The sequence below is a fragment of the Oncorhynchus kisutch genome, linkage group LG9 (genome assembly GCF_002021735.2).
Source record: "Oncorhynchus kisutch isolate 150728-3 linkage group LG9, Okis_V2, whole genome shotgun sequence".
Taxonomy (NCBI): domain Eukaryota; kingdom Metazoa; phylum Chordata; class Actinopteri; order Salmoniformes; family Salmonidae; genus Oncorhynchus; species Oncorhynchus kisutch.
In genome coordinates, this window is record NC_034182.2 from 20,020,737 (window position 1) to 20,035,924 (window position 15,188).

At 43.2% G+C, this 15,188-nt stretch overlaps 1 protein-coding gene across 2 annotated transcripts in view; it reads left to right on the forward strand.

Moving 5' to 3' along the window:
• Positions 1-15,188, forward strand: part of hdac8 (histone deacetylase 8) — a 46,777-nt gene that overhangs the window by 13,836 nt on the left and 17,753 nt on the right. For both annotated transcript variants that reach the window (XM_020491309.2, XM_020491310.2), the window contains exons 8-10: positions 100-272; positions 2,134-2,228; positions 10,057-10,162. In XM_020491309.2, the coding sequence (XP_020346898.1) occupies positions 100-272; positions 2,134-2,228; positions 10,057-10,162 (374 nt within the window). The remainder of the gene's footprint in view (positions 1-99; positions 273-2,133; positions 2,229-10,056; positions 10,163-15,188) is intronic.

Genomic DNA, 15,188 nt, shown 5'->3' on the forward strand with positions numbered 1-15,188 from the left:
AACATTGTGTTCAGTACATAGTCTTAACTGTAACCGTCTTATATTATAATTGTTGTGTTAATATTTAACCTCTGTTTTGATGATTGTTGTACCCATCAGTGTGATGCAGGAAGTGCAGGCGTTGTTTAACCCGGAAGCAGTAGTGATGCAGCTGGGAGCTGACACCATGGCCGGGGACCCCATGTGCTCCTTCAACATGACCCCTGTAGGGGTGGCCCAGTGTCTTTGCCACGTACTAGACTGGCACCTACCCACACTGCTGTTGGGAGGAGGTGGGTCTGACAACACACACACACCAGGGTTTCTGTTAGCTGGTAATTGTCGGCTTTGGGCTGAAAAAATACATTTTAAAGCTGATAAATAAAATGGTAGCCGGCCAAATTGTCTGGGGCTGCATATCATACATGCCAAAATCATGCTTAAGCACCTTTCTCTCACTCCGTGCCCGCTACCTAACGTCCATGCACCTGCTAGTGAGGAGAGTGAGAGATAGAGAGAGGGGCCTTGGGCTACTGTTGATTGCGAGGATGGAAGCCTTTTTCATTAAAGTAAAACAAAAGTTAGAGTAGTCCCCTACAACGGGACAAGTTTTAATATTGAATTGGACAAAGATGACGAGAATGTTTGCGCTGCCAACAGCAGGCTACTGGGCAACTCGCTATTCAGGTAGGATGCCTTTTCCCCCCCGTTATTATTATTTTATACCATTGTTATTGTAGGCCTATTCATTCATTTAATCCAGGTTTTTAAATGTACCAAACGTATTTTGTTTAGACTTCTTCTTTGGCTGAATTAAGTTCGATCTGTCTTTTTAATTGTGCTCCCTGGGTTAGAAGTAGGCCTGTTGTAAAATAAATATTATTACCATATTGCTGCTGTTTGTTGGGTAAGGTAGGCACTAGCCTTTCTTGGTAATTGCTGCAATATAGCCTGTTAAAAACTTTTGTGAAGGTTTAAGCCAGTTAGCATGTGTTTTGTTTTATTCTGTTGAGACGTTTTCTTTGGCCAAATTAAGTTCCAACTGTAATATTGTGATTGCCGCAATATAATATCCTGCTCATATTTCCCCAATGAACAATTGCTTGACTTTTGATATTAACTTAATACAGTTTAAACTTTTGCAAAGGTGTGGCTATTAGCCTATTATACTGCAGGCCTATTATATGAAGGCAGTGTGCCCAGCGCACTGAGGCGAGGATTTCTTTTTAAGTCTACCAGAATTACTCCTGTAATCTAACAATATAATGCTTATATTTTATTGGAAAAAATATTCGGAAAGAAAAATGAATGGCTCCTGTACGCCTATATCTATATAACAGACGCAGTAGCCTATCTGACAAGGATAAATAAATGCATGTCGATGTCGTAGCATGCCGCTGGCATATTTTGAACTCTCTCTCTCTCTCTCTGAGGCTAGTCCTAAGCTTCTTTTTTATATTTAAAATGTTCATATCATACAGTGGATGCCTAAGCGCGTAGGCTTATGCATGCAATGCCCTGATGCATTTAGTGCTCAAATCTCCAACAGCTGACCGTGAGTTGGACAATTATTGTTTAAGGAAAGTAAGATCAAGAAAACAATAGGCTATAAAGTCTTCCATATGCTACACTTCAAAAACAGTGTTTTTGTCATTTATTATAGGCTGTTTTTGAGGACACGTAAATGTAATTAATTTGGCCGATATCCTCGTTTATTGATGGCGCTGGCTGTGTGGGTGGACGCCATTAATGGATTACGCACCCAAGGCATATATGAATGACCGATCTCAAATATCTGATAAATAAGAATCGCAATCCTAATGGAAACCCTGACACACGCACAGCCCCACACACACCGCCTGAAACCACAGCCCAGTGTCTACGCCACATACTAGACTAGCACCTACCCACACTGCTGCTGGGAGGAGGCGGGTCTCATATCCGCTCGTACACACCGACACACACACGCACAGTTACACAAAGACAACGGCACACACACATCTGAAACCACAGCCCAAGCTCCAGACCCCTCAGCCCTGTACCAGATGATACCTGTTAATTACACCAGTACAATGAAGCCTTTTTATTCAATACAATCCCTCTTTTTCCTCCCTCCCTCTTTTTCTCTCTCTTTCCTCTCTTCTCTCTCTTTAGGTGGGTATAACCTAGCCAACACGGCCCGTTGTTGGACCTACCTGACTGGGGCCGTACTGAGACAAACACTGGCCTCTGAGATACCTGACCATGAGGTGAGAGTAAACACACACACCATACATAGCCCCAAACACACACAGCTCCTCACACAGACATGCACGCACAAACTCAAATACGCTGACACACACACCCTTCGGTCACTCTTCGCTGAGTCATTCCCTCTAATAAAAGATGGCCGCCCGCCCTCAAAGGGCTGGTTTCCAGGTGAACCAGGAGGGATGGTGGGAGTAGGAGAGGAGAGAGGGGACAATGCCACTCTGTCCCGTCCAGACCTGACAGAGAGGGTCTCTGTGCTTCTCTCCATCTCCATCCCTCTCTTTCTCTGTGCTTCTCTATCAATCTCTGCCCTCATCTTTTTTTCGTCTTCTTCTTAGAAGGACCTTGTGTGTTTTTATTCTGGGGGGGGGCTGGTTTTCTTTTGGCGGAATGGTTGGCGAATTCCCATATAATTACATCAGTAGAAAAAGGGAGCAAATGAGGGATAGAGCTACAAAGAGAGAGATTTGTGTTCCATGTACAGTGAGGGGTAGTTATCTTACTCTCCTGAGACAAAGAGGGTCTTTCTGTAGTGTGTGTGTGCGCGCGTGCGTGGGCCATGATAAAGGCACCTTTTGTTTCTCCTCCACCAGGTCGGGCTGTTACATCATGTGACCTTTAACCTCATTAAGAAGGGGCTTACAGCAAACAAGTCTAACCAGCTGCTACAACACACACAGCCACACAAAATCAAATACCCCCAAAAGTCTCCCCTATTTTGACCCTCTTGCACTGGCCATCAAAGAGTGATATCCCTTTTCCGTCAAACACATACTCTCCACAGCCAGCTACCTCCTGTTATTGTGTGTGTCCACTACTACCCAAACAAAACACTATTTAACTCTGGCCTGCTGTGGTCTGGAGAGGATGAGGTAGAGAAAAGGATGGAGAGGGTGAGCAGGAGAGAGAGCGAAAAATGAGAGAGACTTGTAGTATCGTCGTGTGTGTGTGTGCGTGCGCCGGAGAGGAATATTTATCCACAATGACCAAGCAAAGTGAGTTTCTGAGAAGGGAAAACAAAAAGCACTTTGTTGTACCTGAGACTGAGAGAGGCCAGAGCTCCCCTCTCCTTCCCCAACAGGCTGCAGCTTTTCTGGGCTGCCAGTACAGCTCCTAACTAAAGGTCGACCGATTATGATTATTCAAAGCCGATACCTATACCGATTTATTGGAGGACCGAGGGCCGATACAGATTACTCGGCCGATTTTTTTAAAAATTAAAAATAATAATATTAATTGTTTAATTTAAAAAAATATTATATTAAATGTTTTTATTTTATTTATAGTAATGACAAATATAACAATACTGAATGAACACTAATATTTTAACTTAATATAATGCCTCAAGTAAATAATGAAACCTGTTCAATTTGGTTTAAATAATTAAAAAGCAAAGTTTTGGAGAAGAAAGTAAAAGTGCAATATGTGCCATGTAAAAAAGCTAACGTTTAAGTTCCTTGTTCAAAACATGAGAACATAGGAAAGCTGGTAGTTCCTTTTAACATGAGTCTTCAATATTCCCAGGTAAGAAGTTTTAGGTTGTAGTTATTATAGGAATTATAGGACTATTTCCTTCTATACCATTTGTATTTCATTAACCTTTGACTATTGGATGTTCTTATAGGCACTTCAGTATTGCCAATGTAACAGTATAGCTTCCGTCCCTCTCCTCGCTCCTACCTGGGCTCGAACCAGGAACACATCGACAACAGCCATCCTCGAAGCATCGCTACCCATTGTTCTGCAAAAGCCGCAGAGCAAGGGGAACAACTACTTCAAGGTCTCAGAGCGAGTTACGTCACCGATTGAAACGCTATTAGCGCACACCCCGCTAACTAGCTAGCCAATTCACATCGGTTACACCAGCCTAATCTCGGGAGTTAATAGCCTTGAAGTCATAAACAGCGCAATTCTTGAAGCACAGCGAAGGGCTGCTGGCAAACGCACGAAAGTGCTGTTTGAATGAATGCTTACTGCCTGCTGCTCAGACTGCTGTATCAAAGGTCAAATCATAGACTTAATTATAATATAATAAAACATACAGAAATATGAGCCTTAGGTCAAATCCGGAAACCTATTTCGAAAACAAAACGTTTATTCTTTCAGTGAAATACGAAACCGTTACGTATTTTATCTAATGGGTGGCATCCATAAGTCTAAATATTCCTGTTACATTGCACAACCTTCAATATTATGTCATAATTACTTAAAATTCTGGCCAATTAGTTCGCAACGAGCCAGGCGGCCCAAACTGTTACTCTGACTCTGCGTGCAATGAACGCAAGAGAAGTGACACAATTTCCCTAGTCTAATATTGCCTGCTAACCTGGATTTCTTTTAACTAAATATGCAGGTTTAAAAATATATACTTCTGTGTGTAGATGTTTATGGTTAGGTACATTCGTGCAACGATTGTGCTTTTTTCGCAAATGCACTTTTGTTAAGTCATCCCCTGTTTGGCGAAGTTGGTCTTCACACAGTTTGCAACGAGCCAGGCTGCCCAAACTGCTGCAAATAGTCTGACTCTGTTGCACAGAACACAAGAGAAGTGACACAATTTCCCTAGTTAAAATAAATTAATGTTAGCAGGCAATATGAACTAAATATGCAGGTAAAAAAATCTCTACTTGTGTATTGATTTTAAGAAAGGCGTTGTTAATGGTTAGGTACCCTGGTGCAACGACAGTGCTTTTTTTCCGCAAATGCGCTTGTTAAATCACCCTTTTGGCGAAGTAGGCTATGATTCAATGATAAATTAACAGGCACCGCATCGATTATATGCAACGCAGGACAAGCTAGATAAATTGGTAATATCATCAACCATGTGTAGTTAACTAGTGATTATGTTAAGATTGATTGTTTTTTTTATAAGATACGTTTAATGCTAGCTAGCACCTTACCATGGCTCCTTGCTGCACTCTCATAACAGGTAGTCAGCCTGCCACGCAGTGTCCTCGTGGAGTGCGATGTAATCGGTGTCCAAAAATGCCTATTACCGATTTGTTATGAAAACTTGAAATCAGCCTCTAAATAATCGGCCATTCCGATTAATTGGTCGACCTCTACCCCTAACCCCCCTGGAACAATGGAGTTTGTGCCAGGGCTAGGGGCCAGACACACAAGGGCCTCCATTCAGACCATCACACACACACAGGCAGAGAGTGACATATACACACGCATACAAACAGTGACATTGCAGAACCTCCAGAGTCACCACCATATCTGAAAGTGTGGGAAGGGTGGTTGATGAAGAGCGTAGAAGAGATAGCGGACCCGATTAAACTTAACTGTGAATACATGGTGAGTCCGATATCAAATGTTACTGTCATCTCCCTAGTCTATTCTCTTTTCATCAATGGAGGGAGAGTTAAAAATTGAAAAAAGAAATTGAAAAAGCGTATACATGCATGGTGGTAAGTTGCTTTGGATAAAAGCGGCTGCTAAATGGCTTTTATTAATAGATGCCCGTAGCTTCGGGTGCCCGTCTGTTTCTGCTCTTTTGCCAAGTCCTTATGGAATTGTCATGCAATGTTTGGCTTGACAATGACAATGGAGTAGGCAAAAGCACAAATCGGTCTGGGACCTGGCTACAGGGACAAGGCTAGGTGACCTGTATTGTCTGTTAACCCCGATGTCCTAATCTCTGACTGAGTCTTTAACACCTAAAAATACTAATTAGGGTCAAAGGTCATTTAGCCGAGATTAGCTGAGTCGGTTGTTTTTGAAGGCTGTGGGTTTCTCCCTAAATGACACCCTATTCCCTATGTAATGCGCTACTTTTGACTAGGTCCCATAGGGTGCCATTTGGGACATGGCCTGTGGGTTTGTTCACATTCAGTTCTTATCTTAGATTGAGGAAACGGTTTATTTTGGACCCAACCCACTCGAGGGGTTCTATAGGCCTGAACTTGCCTTGCTTTTGGCCAGCTCAGTGTGTGTGTGGAACCGGTCTGTCTCCAGCCATTCAACATCTTTATTTCCTCTCTCTTTTTCTCTTTAGTCTGTTTTTTCAGATTTACACTGAGTGATTCCCAGCACAGCCCCATGCAAAAACAAACACAGAACTCAGACTCCCCTCTTATACCCCTCCCTCTCACCCTCTGTCCCTCCCATCCTCCTCCCTTACCGCAGCAAGACTGTGTATGACCAAGGCCCCTCCGTGATACCCAAAACAGAGTTCAGTAGAAAATAAATGAGATGGGTAAGAAGTAGAAGGGCTATTAGGACAAAAAATCCCAGGGTTTTTGGTATTTCTAGTACAGCGTTCTCCAACCATGCTGTTCCTGGAGGGCTACCGTCTTGTAGGTTTCCACTCCAAACCTAATCCAGCGCACCTGATTCTAACAATTAACTGATTGATAAGATGAATCAGGTTAGTTACAACTGGGGTTGGAAAGCCCTGCTGTAGTGAATAGGCTGTGTTCCATTATCCACACTAACAACATACTACTTAGTATGAAACCATGTATTGAGCATGCATTAGTAGTATTCTAGTATGTACATTGGAACATAGGATAAGTACTATAGGCTTAGCCTGTCCCGCCCCTGTACTTCCTGTTTTCAGCCTTGGTACTTCCTGTCCTCTCTGGTGCGTGTCCCTTCCGTCTGCTCGTGGGGAAGTACTAGGCTCCCGGAATACTGGCCTCAATCACCGGAAAACTGAGCTGGGATGAGGATGTGAGTGTGAGAGAGAAACAACCTGTTCTAAATAGAACAGAAGAGGTACATCACAAATGTAGTGCACTATAAAGGAAATGGGGTCCCATTTAGGATGGGCCGCCAAGGACAATGAGGATCAGTGGGCCCTGACCTGGTGACTGACTATTTTCTCTGTTGTATTACTTTTTTGTAGAAGTCCATGCCACTTGAGAAAGGGGTGGTTGGATTGGAGGGGGGGGGTCATTTAGGAAGGACAGTGAGAGAATGGGGATAGGTAGAGAGAGACACAATGACTACAGAGAGAGCTTGACATAAGTTTCAGGACTGCGGAGAGGGGGAGGTGGGAGAAGGAAAGATGGATATCGAGACAGCGAGGGAGAGCCCTCTGTTGTAGGGCTGCAGAGAAAGATAGACAAGCCTACGTGCGCTATGTGACTGGGTTGACATTTTATTTAGGAACTCTCTCGATTTGTTTTCCCAGAGCTTTTTCCACAACATTGACTCTTTATATCTGGAGTTGTAGTCATTTCTGAGATGTAGAGGAGAACAGGAACAATAAACAAGGGTTGGATTCCTTTTCTATTCTGGCTGAGGCTAGTCTCTCTCCAAACCACCAAACACAGAAAGATGGGAAGGGAGACAGACAGAGGGAGGGAGAGACTTACAGGGGAGAGAGTGTGGTGTGGGGGATTTAGTTACAGTATGGTACATTTATCTGGGCTATGATATGACATTTGAGCATGTTGGGTATTTTGACATTGAGCCTATGGGGTTTGGGCTCTCAGCCCATTCGTATTACCCTATCCCCTTATATACTTGTATCTCTTCACCCCATCTTTCTGCCCATCTTTTTGGTCTCTCGTCACCCTCACTCAGTCCCTTTCCCCCTATCCCCATCTGTGGGTTATGATCCGTTCCAAACTGTCTGTCTGTCCGTCCCCTTTTCTGTCTTCCTTGACCTCACCCCATCCCCCCCCCCCGCTCCAGTCTCCCCCAGTTCTTCCTCTCCAGTTTCCCTCTTAATCTCTCCTCTGTCCCCCCTCATCTCAGTACTGTAGTTCCATTCCAACCCAAATATCCTGACAGCAGGAGACACACACAGCAGGAGACAGGACTGTACTACTATGAGAGCGTTAGGTTCATGGGAAAATTGGTCATCTTTGTGTTTCCTGTTTTTAGTAATCCCTTGCATGTTGAGTTGCGTCAGGACTGGGGGGAGGTGTACCGGAGAAACTCAATGGGGCTAATTGGGAACAGACGCGCGCGCACACACAAGGGTCTGCTAAATTACTAAAATGTAAACACAGACACAAACACACTGATACACACACATACTCTGCCTGAACCACTATGAAACAGCTATTTGACAAAGACAAAGCACCCAGTGTATTTCAAATGAGCAGGAACACACACACACACACAGCTGTGGGAGTGTGTGTGCGTGAGCTTGTGTTAAGGTGTGTGTACACTCCATGTCTCCTGGCGTTCCTAATGTTCCTTTATAGAGCCATTATGTATTGTTCATTTTTCCACCAGTGCTATGCCGGATTTACATGATACTTCACTGGGGGGGGGGGGGGGGGGGGGGGGGGGCGGGGCTAGGTGGCTAGCCAGGGTCTTATCAAGACTACACTGATGTGTGTCTTTGTTTGTCTCAATAAGATAGCATCTGTTTGAAATGAAATAATGTCTTGCTGCTTCATCACGTCTTTCACTTGCAAAGTTCCCTCAAAGTGACTCTGTTGTGGTTAATTCTGGCTCTGTGTTTGCTTCCGTTTTGTCTTTCCTGAATCAGTTCTTAACTTAACATTTTACTCCCTTCAGTTGTTTTGAAGTGGTGTTTGTAGTGTTTGGCTTCTGTTCCTAGACCAGATCTTCACAACTCAATGCTTGTTTGTGGATGTTTGATTCCTAGACCAGTTCTGCACTGTGGCTAATGCATCTCTTGTTTGTTCATTTCCTGGACCAGTTCTTACTAGAGGTCGACCGATTATGATTTTTCACCGCCGATACCGATTAAAATTTACACTTAATTTTTTTGTTTGTAATAATGACAATTACAACAATACTGAATGAACACTAATTTTAACCTAATATAATACATCAATAAAATCAACTTAGCCTCAAGTAAATAATAAAACCTGTTCAATTTGGTTTAAATAATGCAAAAACAAAGTGTTAGGAAGCTTTAGGTTGTAGTTATTATACGAATTATAGGACTATTTCCCTCTACACCATTTGTATTTCATTAACCTTTGACTATTGGATGTTCTTATAGGCACTTTAGTATTGCCAGTGTAACAGTATAGCTTCAGTCCCTCTCCTCGCTCATCCCTGGGCTCGAACCAGCAACACAATGACTACATCCACCATCGAAGCAGCGTTACCCATGCAGAGCAAGGGGAACAACTACTAGAAGGCTCAGAGCGAGTGACATTTGAAACGCTATTAGTGCGCGCTAACTAGCTAGACATTTCACTTCGGTTACACCAGCCTCATCTCGGGAGTTGGTAGGCTTGAAGTCATAAACAGCGCAATGCTTGACGCACAACAGAGCTGCTGGCAAAACGCACAAAAGTGCTGTTTGAATGAATGTTTACGCGCCTGCTTCTTCCTACCACCACTCAGTCAGATACTTAGGTACTTGTATGCTCAGTCAGATTATATGCAATGCAGGACACGCTAGATAATATCTAGTAATATCATTAACCATGTGTAGTTAACTAGTGATTATGATTGATTGTTTTTTAAAAGATAAGTTTAATGCTAGCTAGCAACTTACCGTAGCTTACTGCAATTTAACTGGGTCAGTTAAGAACACATTCTTATTTTCAATGACGGCCTGTGTTCTTAACTGACCCAGTAAAATAATGGTATAAAAATATACAAAAATCGGCGCCCAAAAATACAGATTTCCGGTTATGAAAACTTGAAATCGGCCATTCCGATTAATCGGTCGACCTCTAGTTCTTACACGTTAACTCTCCTCTCTCTGCAGCTGGACGTTTGGTTCCTAGACCAGTTCTAATCATTGATTTAGCACCATCTCTCTTTGTTTCCCGTACCAGTTCTTACATTTGAACCCAAGTCTTGTATTTGGTGTAAATCTGTTCTACATTGTGGTTAACACACTAATCTCACAGTTTTTTATGTTGTTGTTTACTTCAGTTCTTCACAGAGTACGGTCCTGATTACTCTCTGGAGATCAGTCCCAGCTGTCGACCGGACCGCAATGAGACCAAACAGCTGGACAAGGTCATCTCCACCATCAAAGGTATCAGACGGCATAACCACAGTCTAAACTCACACACCCTAGCGTTAGCAATTACATCAAAACCACTACCAAAAAACATAAAGGTCGGACAGTTAGAGAAACCACTCACAAGCAACAAATGGTCAAACTTTGACCACTCTCTCACACATACACCAAATGGTGTCTTTTGTTGACTGTTGAGTCCAGATGGGACTGCTTTAGTTTAAGGACAGGGTTATTTTTATTTAAACGTCCAGACCATCAGTTTATTTAGACATTTAAAGCCCAGAGCGCTGTGTGTGTTAGTGTTGCACAGTATACCAAAACCTCACCTTTTTTATACTAGAACATGAAAACGGTACAGTACTAGAATTTTTTTAAACTTTCAGTACTTCTGTCAAATGTCTCATATCTACTGATAGAGATGATCAACTCTTTCTTATAGCACAGCCGTCCTCTTATTGCGCTGTGCCTGCTCCACTTACTCATTGCTAGCTCTAGCCTGTCCTGAGGAACCACTGCACTCACTGGGAGTCTAGACTGCATCATGTTGGCTCCCCACTCATGCTGCTCAGAAGTAAACGCCCTAGAATAATGCAATATGGCATGTATAAACTTTGCAACTATTAATTACTGTTTGCAAAACAATGTCCATTACAGGCTAGGACACTTTACAATGCAAGAAGATATTGGTAGCTTCCAGCGTTGTAGGCTAAATTTCCTTGCTAGCTTACAGCTGAAGCTAGCTTCAGTTCACTGCCCTCATACTTTGTAATTAAGTTGCAAAATAAGCTGATTTGAAAGCTGATTGTCACCAAAAACCAAATGTATTGCCGAATTCACTTCTTCTCTCCTGTCTCTCTCACTGTGTGTGAATGATGTCATTTGGTCTTAGAGACAGTGCACACTTTAACAAAAGAAGAGATTGCGTCTATGCAAGTGTTGATCAGTACAATACAATGAGTCCCAAATGGAAGGAAAACAGATTGTTTTTCATCTGTAGCCCCATGAAAACAGCCAAAACAAGCTCAATAATTCAGTGCCTGCAAACACTCCTAGTGAATTGGTTTAGTTTGTCTTGATTTACCTAGTTTATCAATAAAGATTTACAATTGTGTAGTTAAATTGGTAAAAAATCTAATTGATTGATTAATGCATAACTGGCTCTTTTGAAAAATTGACATCAAACATTTCAAATATAATTCTATTGAACTCAAAAGATGTCTTGATCAAATAAAGGCACTTTAATTAATTATAAGATTGCATTGGTCCTCCTTTATGATGGCCAATCTGTGACATTGGCTTTTTATTCCCCATGAAATCGTGATGATATAGAGTGTCATGATACTCAACCTGGTATCGAAGTAAAAATGTGGGTTGTGACAAATGTTTGTGTGCCCCCATATGGCCCCCACAGTTAACACAGCAGGGGGTGTTGTCAGCACCCCAAGGAGACAAATCTACCCCTCACCTAAAACTTGTCACCCGACCTCCACATATACACACACTCCCTGACCCCCTCTTCTTTGGGAGGGCACAGGCCCAACATTTGTCAGCCTGCTGGCCTGGTGTGTTCTGTTCTGGCTGTGGTGAAAACACGGATGTGTGTTTTAATGTTTCCGGTTAATCAGAATGTCAAACACTACTCTCTTTGTTACGACTGGAAAAGTGGGGCGTGAAATGTTAGACAAATTCATCATACAGTCAAACGTACTCAATACTCAGATTGTCCAATTTTTATAGTACATCTGTATGTGGATGAACAAGTTTCGATGTACACACATTTGCACACGTGTTAGGGATTTGTCTGTGTATATGTGTGCTGGAGTGTTGACCCCTGTCTCACCTCCTACCCTGTCGTTCACTCTGGATAGGGGGTGTGTGTGGTGGTCTCTTGGTGTATATGCTGCTGACAGCCACACTACACTACTCCAGGGGGACCAGCAGTAGTTTGGTTGGGATAGACTATTGGCTAGGGAGTAGAAGCAGGGTGATTATGGGGGTGTCTCTGTCTTCAGGGCTGGCTAGGGAGTAGGAGGCTGGGGAGTAGGAGCTAGCGTATGGGGTCTAGGGACCCAAATGGAACCAGACCACTGACCTGTTGAAAACAACACGGATCCATCAGTGGATGGACCGAGGGATAGAGCGGTAAAATGAAAGGCAGACAATGTGCGGTCGGTCTAGTGTCACATCTGCTCCTTCAGTTCAGAGATCCCTTGTTTCCTTTCCTCCTATTCTGATGGGATTTCAATCCATACATTTAAATGAAGGTGATGTCCTTCCTTCCCTGTGTTCCTTTCTTTTCTCTCCGCTCTTCCTATTTTTTTTCTGTGACTGGGGGTTCAGGTGCTCTTGGTTTTACCAAGTGTATGTGACGACAAAATACACACCCCTTCAACCATGTTGTGTGAGAGAAACATACCACATACAGACAACTGTGGTACTAGTTGAGAGCAGGATGTGGTTGCTAGACAGCTGTGCCAGAGTGCAGACTGGAAGCTAATGTTTACCGCAGTTTCCAATCTAGGGAAACCAATGATTACAACCATTGGTCCCAAACAAGGGAAACCATTTGAACTGTGTCTGTCAGGCCTGGAAACAGACGCACAGCACCACACAGGCTTAGGTTATCACGCCATGAACCGGGAGCTTGAGTCTTGACACACGATGGCCTAACAATGTGGTCTACTGCCCTGGCATGGCATGCCAGCCGTGGCATGCCAGCATCTATCACCACCACTGCACAGCTGTAGTTAACACAGCATCAACAGAGACCATGTCTTGCCGTTTAGGTTGATTTGTTTTAATAGCTTTTATGTGGAGCGACCAGGGGCAGTTATGAGCCCCGTGGGGAGTCTGAATTAAAATGACTTGTTTGTGTGTGTGAGACTGACTGCCTCGCAGAAGTTTCCTTCTGAAGATGATTACCAAACTTTAAATCACACTTTTAAGTCTGTCCAATGTCCTTGGTGGCCATTTTGGAAAGATTTCAACAATCAGGAGGGAATAAAACCGTTTCCTTTGCCGTCTCTATTGGGCGCACTGCCAAATTACCGACTGAGATTAATTAATTAATTAAGCAGCGTTTTCATTAGAGTTCTACCGCATGACTGCGGCGGCAGGAGCCGTCTCTCCGATGTTTATCGGTTTATTTACCACATAGTCATGTTTATGAGCCTTCAAATTAGTGGATTCGGCTATTTCAGCCACACCCATTGCTGACAGGTGTATAAGATTGTACGTCTGTTCAATCTATGTAGGCAAACATTGGCAGTAGAATGGCCCTTACCGAAGAGCTCCGTGACTTGCAACGGGGCACTGTTAGAGGATGTCAGTTGGTCAATTTTCTGTCATGCTAGAGCTGCCCTGGTCAACTGTGTAAGTGCTGTTATTGTGAAGTGGAAACGTCTAGGAGCAACAGTGGCTACGGCGTCAAGTGGTAGCAGAATGGGACCCCTGAAGTGCATAGTGCATAAACCTCTGGCCGAGCAGCTGCACACAAGCCTAAGATCATGTGCAATGACAAGCGTCCGCGGTGGTGTAAAGCTCCCTCCATTGGACTCTGGAGCAGTGGAAATGCATTCTCTGGAGTGATGAATCACGCTTCACCATTTGGTAGTCCGACAGATGAATCTGGATTTGGTGGGTGCCAGGAGAACACTACCTGCCCCAATCCATAGTGTCAACTGTAAAGTTTTGTGGGCGAGGAACAATGCTCAGGTGCTGTTTTTCATGGTTAGGCCCCTTAGTGAAAAGTGAAGGGAAATCTTAACGCTACAGCATACAATGACATTCTAGACAATTCTATTTTTCCAACTTTGCGGCAACAGTTTGAGAAAGGCCCTTTCCTGTTTGATAAAGCGGGGTCCATACAGAAATGGTTTGCCAAGATTGGTGTGGAAGAACTTGACTGGCCTGCACAGAGCCCTGACCTCAACCCCATCGAATACCTTTGGGATGAATTGGAATGCTGACTACACGCCAAGCCTAATCGCCCATTATCAGTGCCCAACCTCACTAATGCTCTTGTGGCTGAATGAAAGCATGTCCCCGCAGCAATGTTCCAACATCTAGTGGAAAGCCTTCCCAGAAGAGTGGAGGCTGTTATAGTAGCAAAGGGGGGACCAACTCCATAAATGCCCATGAGGGGCGGCAGGTAGGCTTTCCACTAGATGTTAGAGCGTTGGACCAGTAACTGAAAGGTTGCTGGATCGAATCCCCGAGCTTACAAGGTAGAAATCTGTCGTTCTGCCCATGAACAAGGCAGTTAACCCAGTGTTCCTAGGCCGTCATTGTAAGTAAGATTTTGTTCTTAACTTACTTGCCTAGTTAAAGTTTTTTTTTTAAATTGGCAAATTTGCCTTTGTGCAGATTGCCATGTCTCATTTTCGATTTAATTGAAAATGATACTTTTCTCAGTTTTTCAAACAAGCATTGCAGAGCTGGCTACAAGTTCAATTTCATCCCCCTGAAAAGATACAACAAATATTATGGCTGAACTCAAATGTGTTGGTTGATAAAATACCTGTATTTATGGGAAAGATGTTTGAAAGGGGTATTTTGTTTGTAAATTATATTGTAAATTGGAATGGTAGAGTTATGTCCTTCATGGAGTTATCAGAATTGTATGGGAAGGTCTGCTCAATCCAAGAGTACAACCAATTGATTACAGCATTACCCCAAAAATGGAGGAGGCAGGTGGCAGCGGGAGGAGGTAGGGAACTGGTCTGTCTGCCCAATACAAAAGATCAAAATTGGCGGAGAAATAAAAATAGCATAAATAGGGAAGTATACCAGTTTCATTTGAGGACAGGATGTTGACAACTGTGCCATACAGATTGCAAAATAGTTGGGAAGAGATTTTTGAAGTAGAGATTCCATGGTACAGGGTGTATGAGTTGATATATAAAACTATGCAAGATTCAGGACTTTGTGCTTTTCAACTAAAATTACTATAGAATTCTTGCCTCCAACAAAATGTTAAATATTTGGGACATAAAGTCATCGAAGCTCTGCAGATTTTGAGGATACAGAATCAATAGACCCA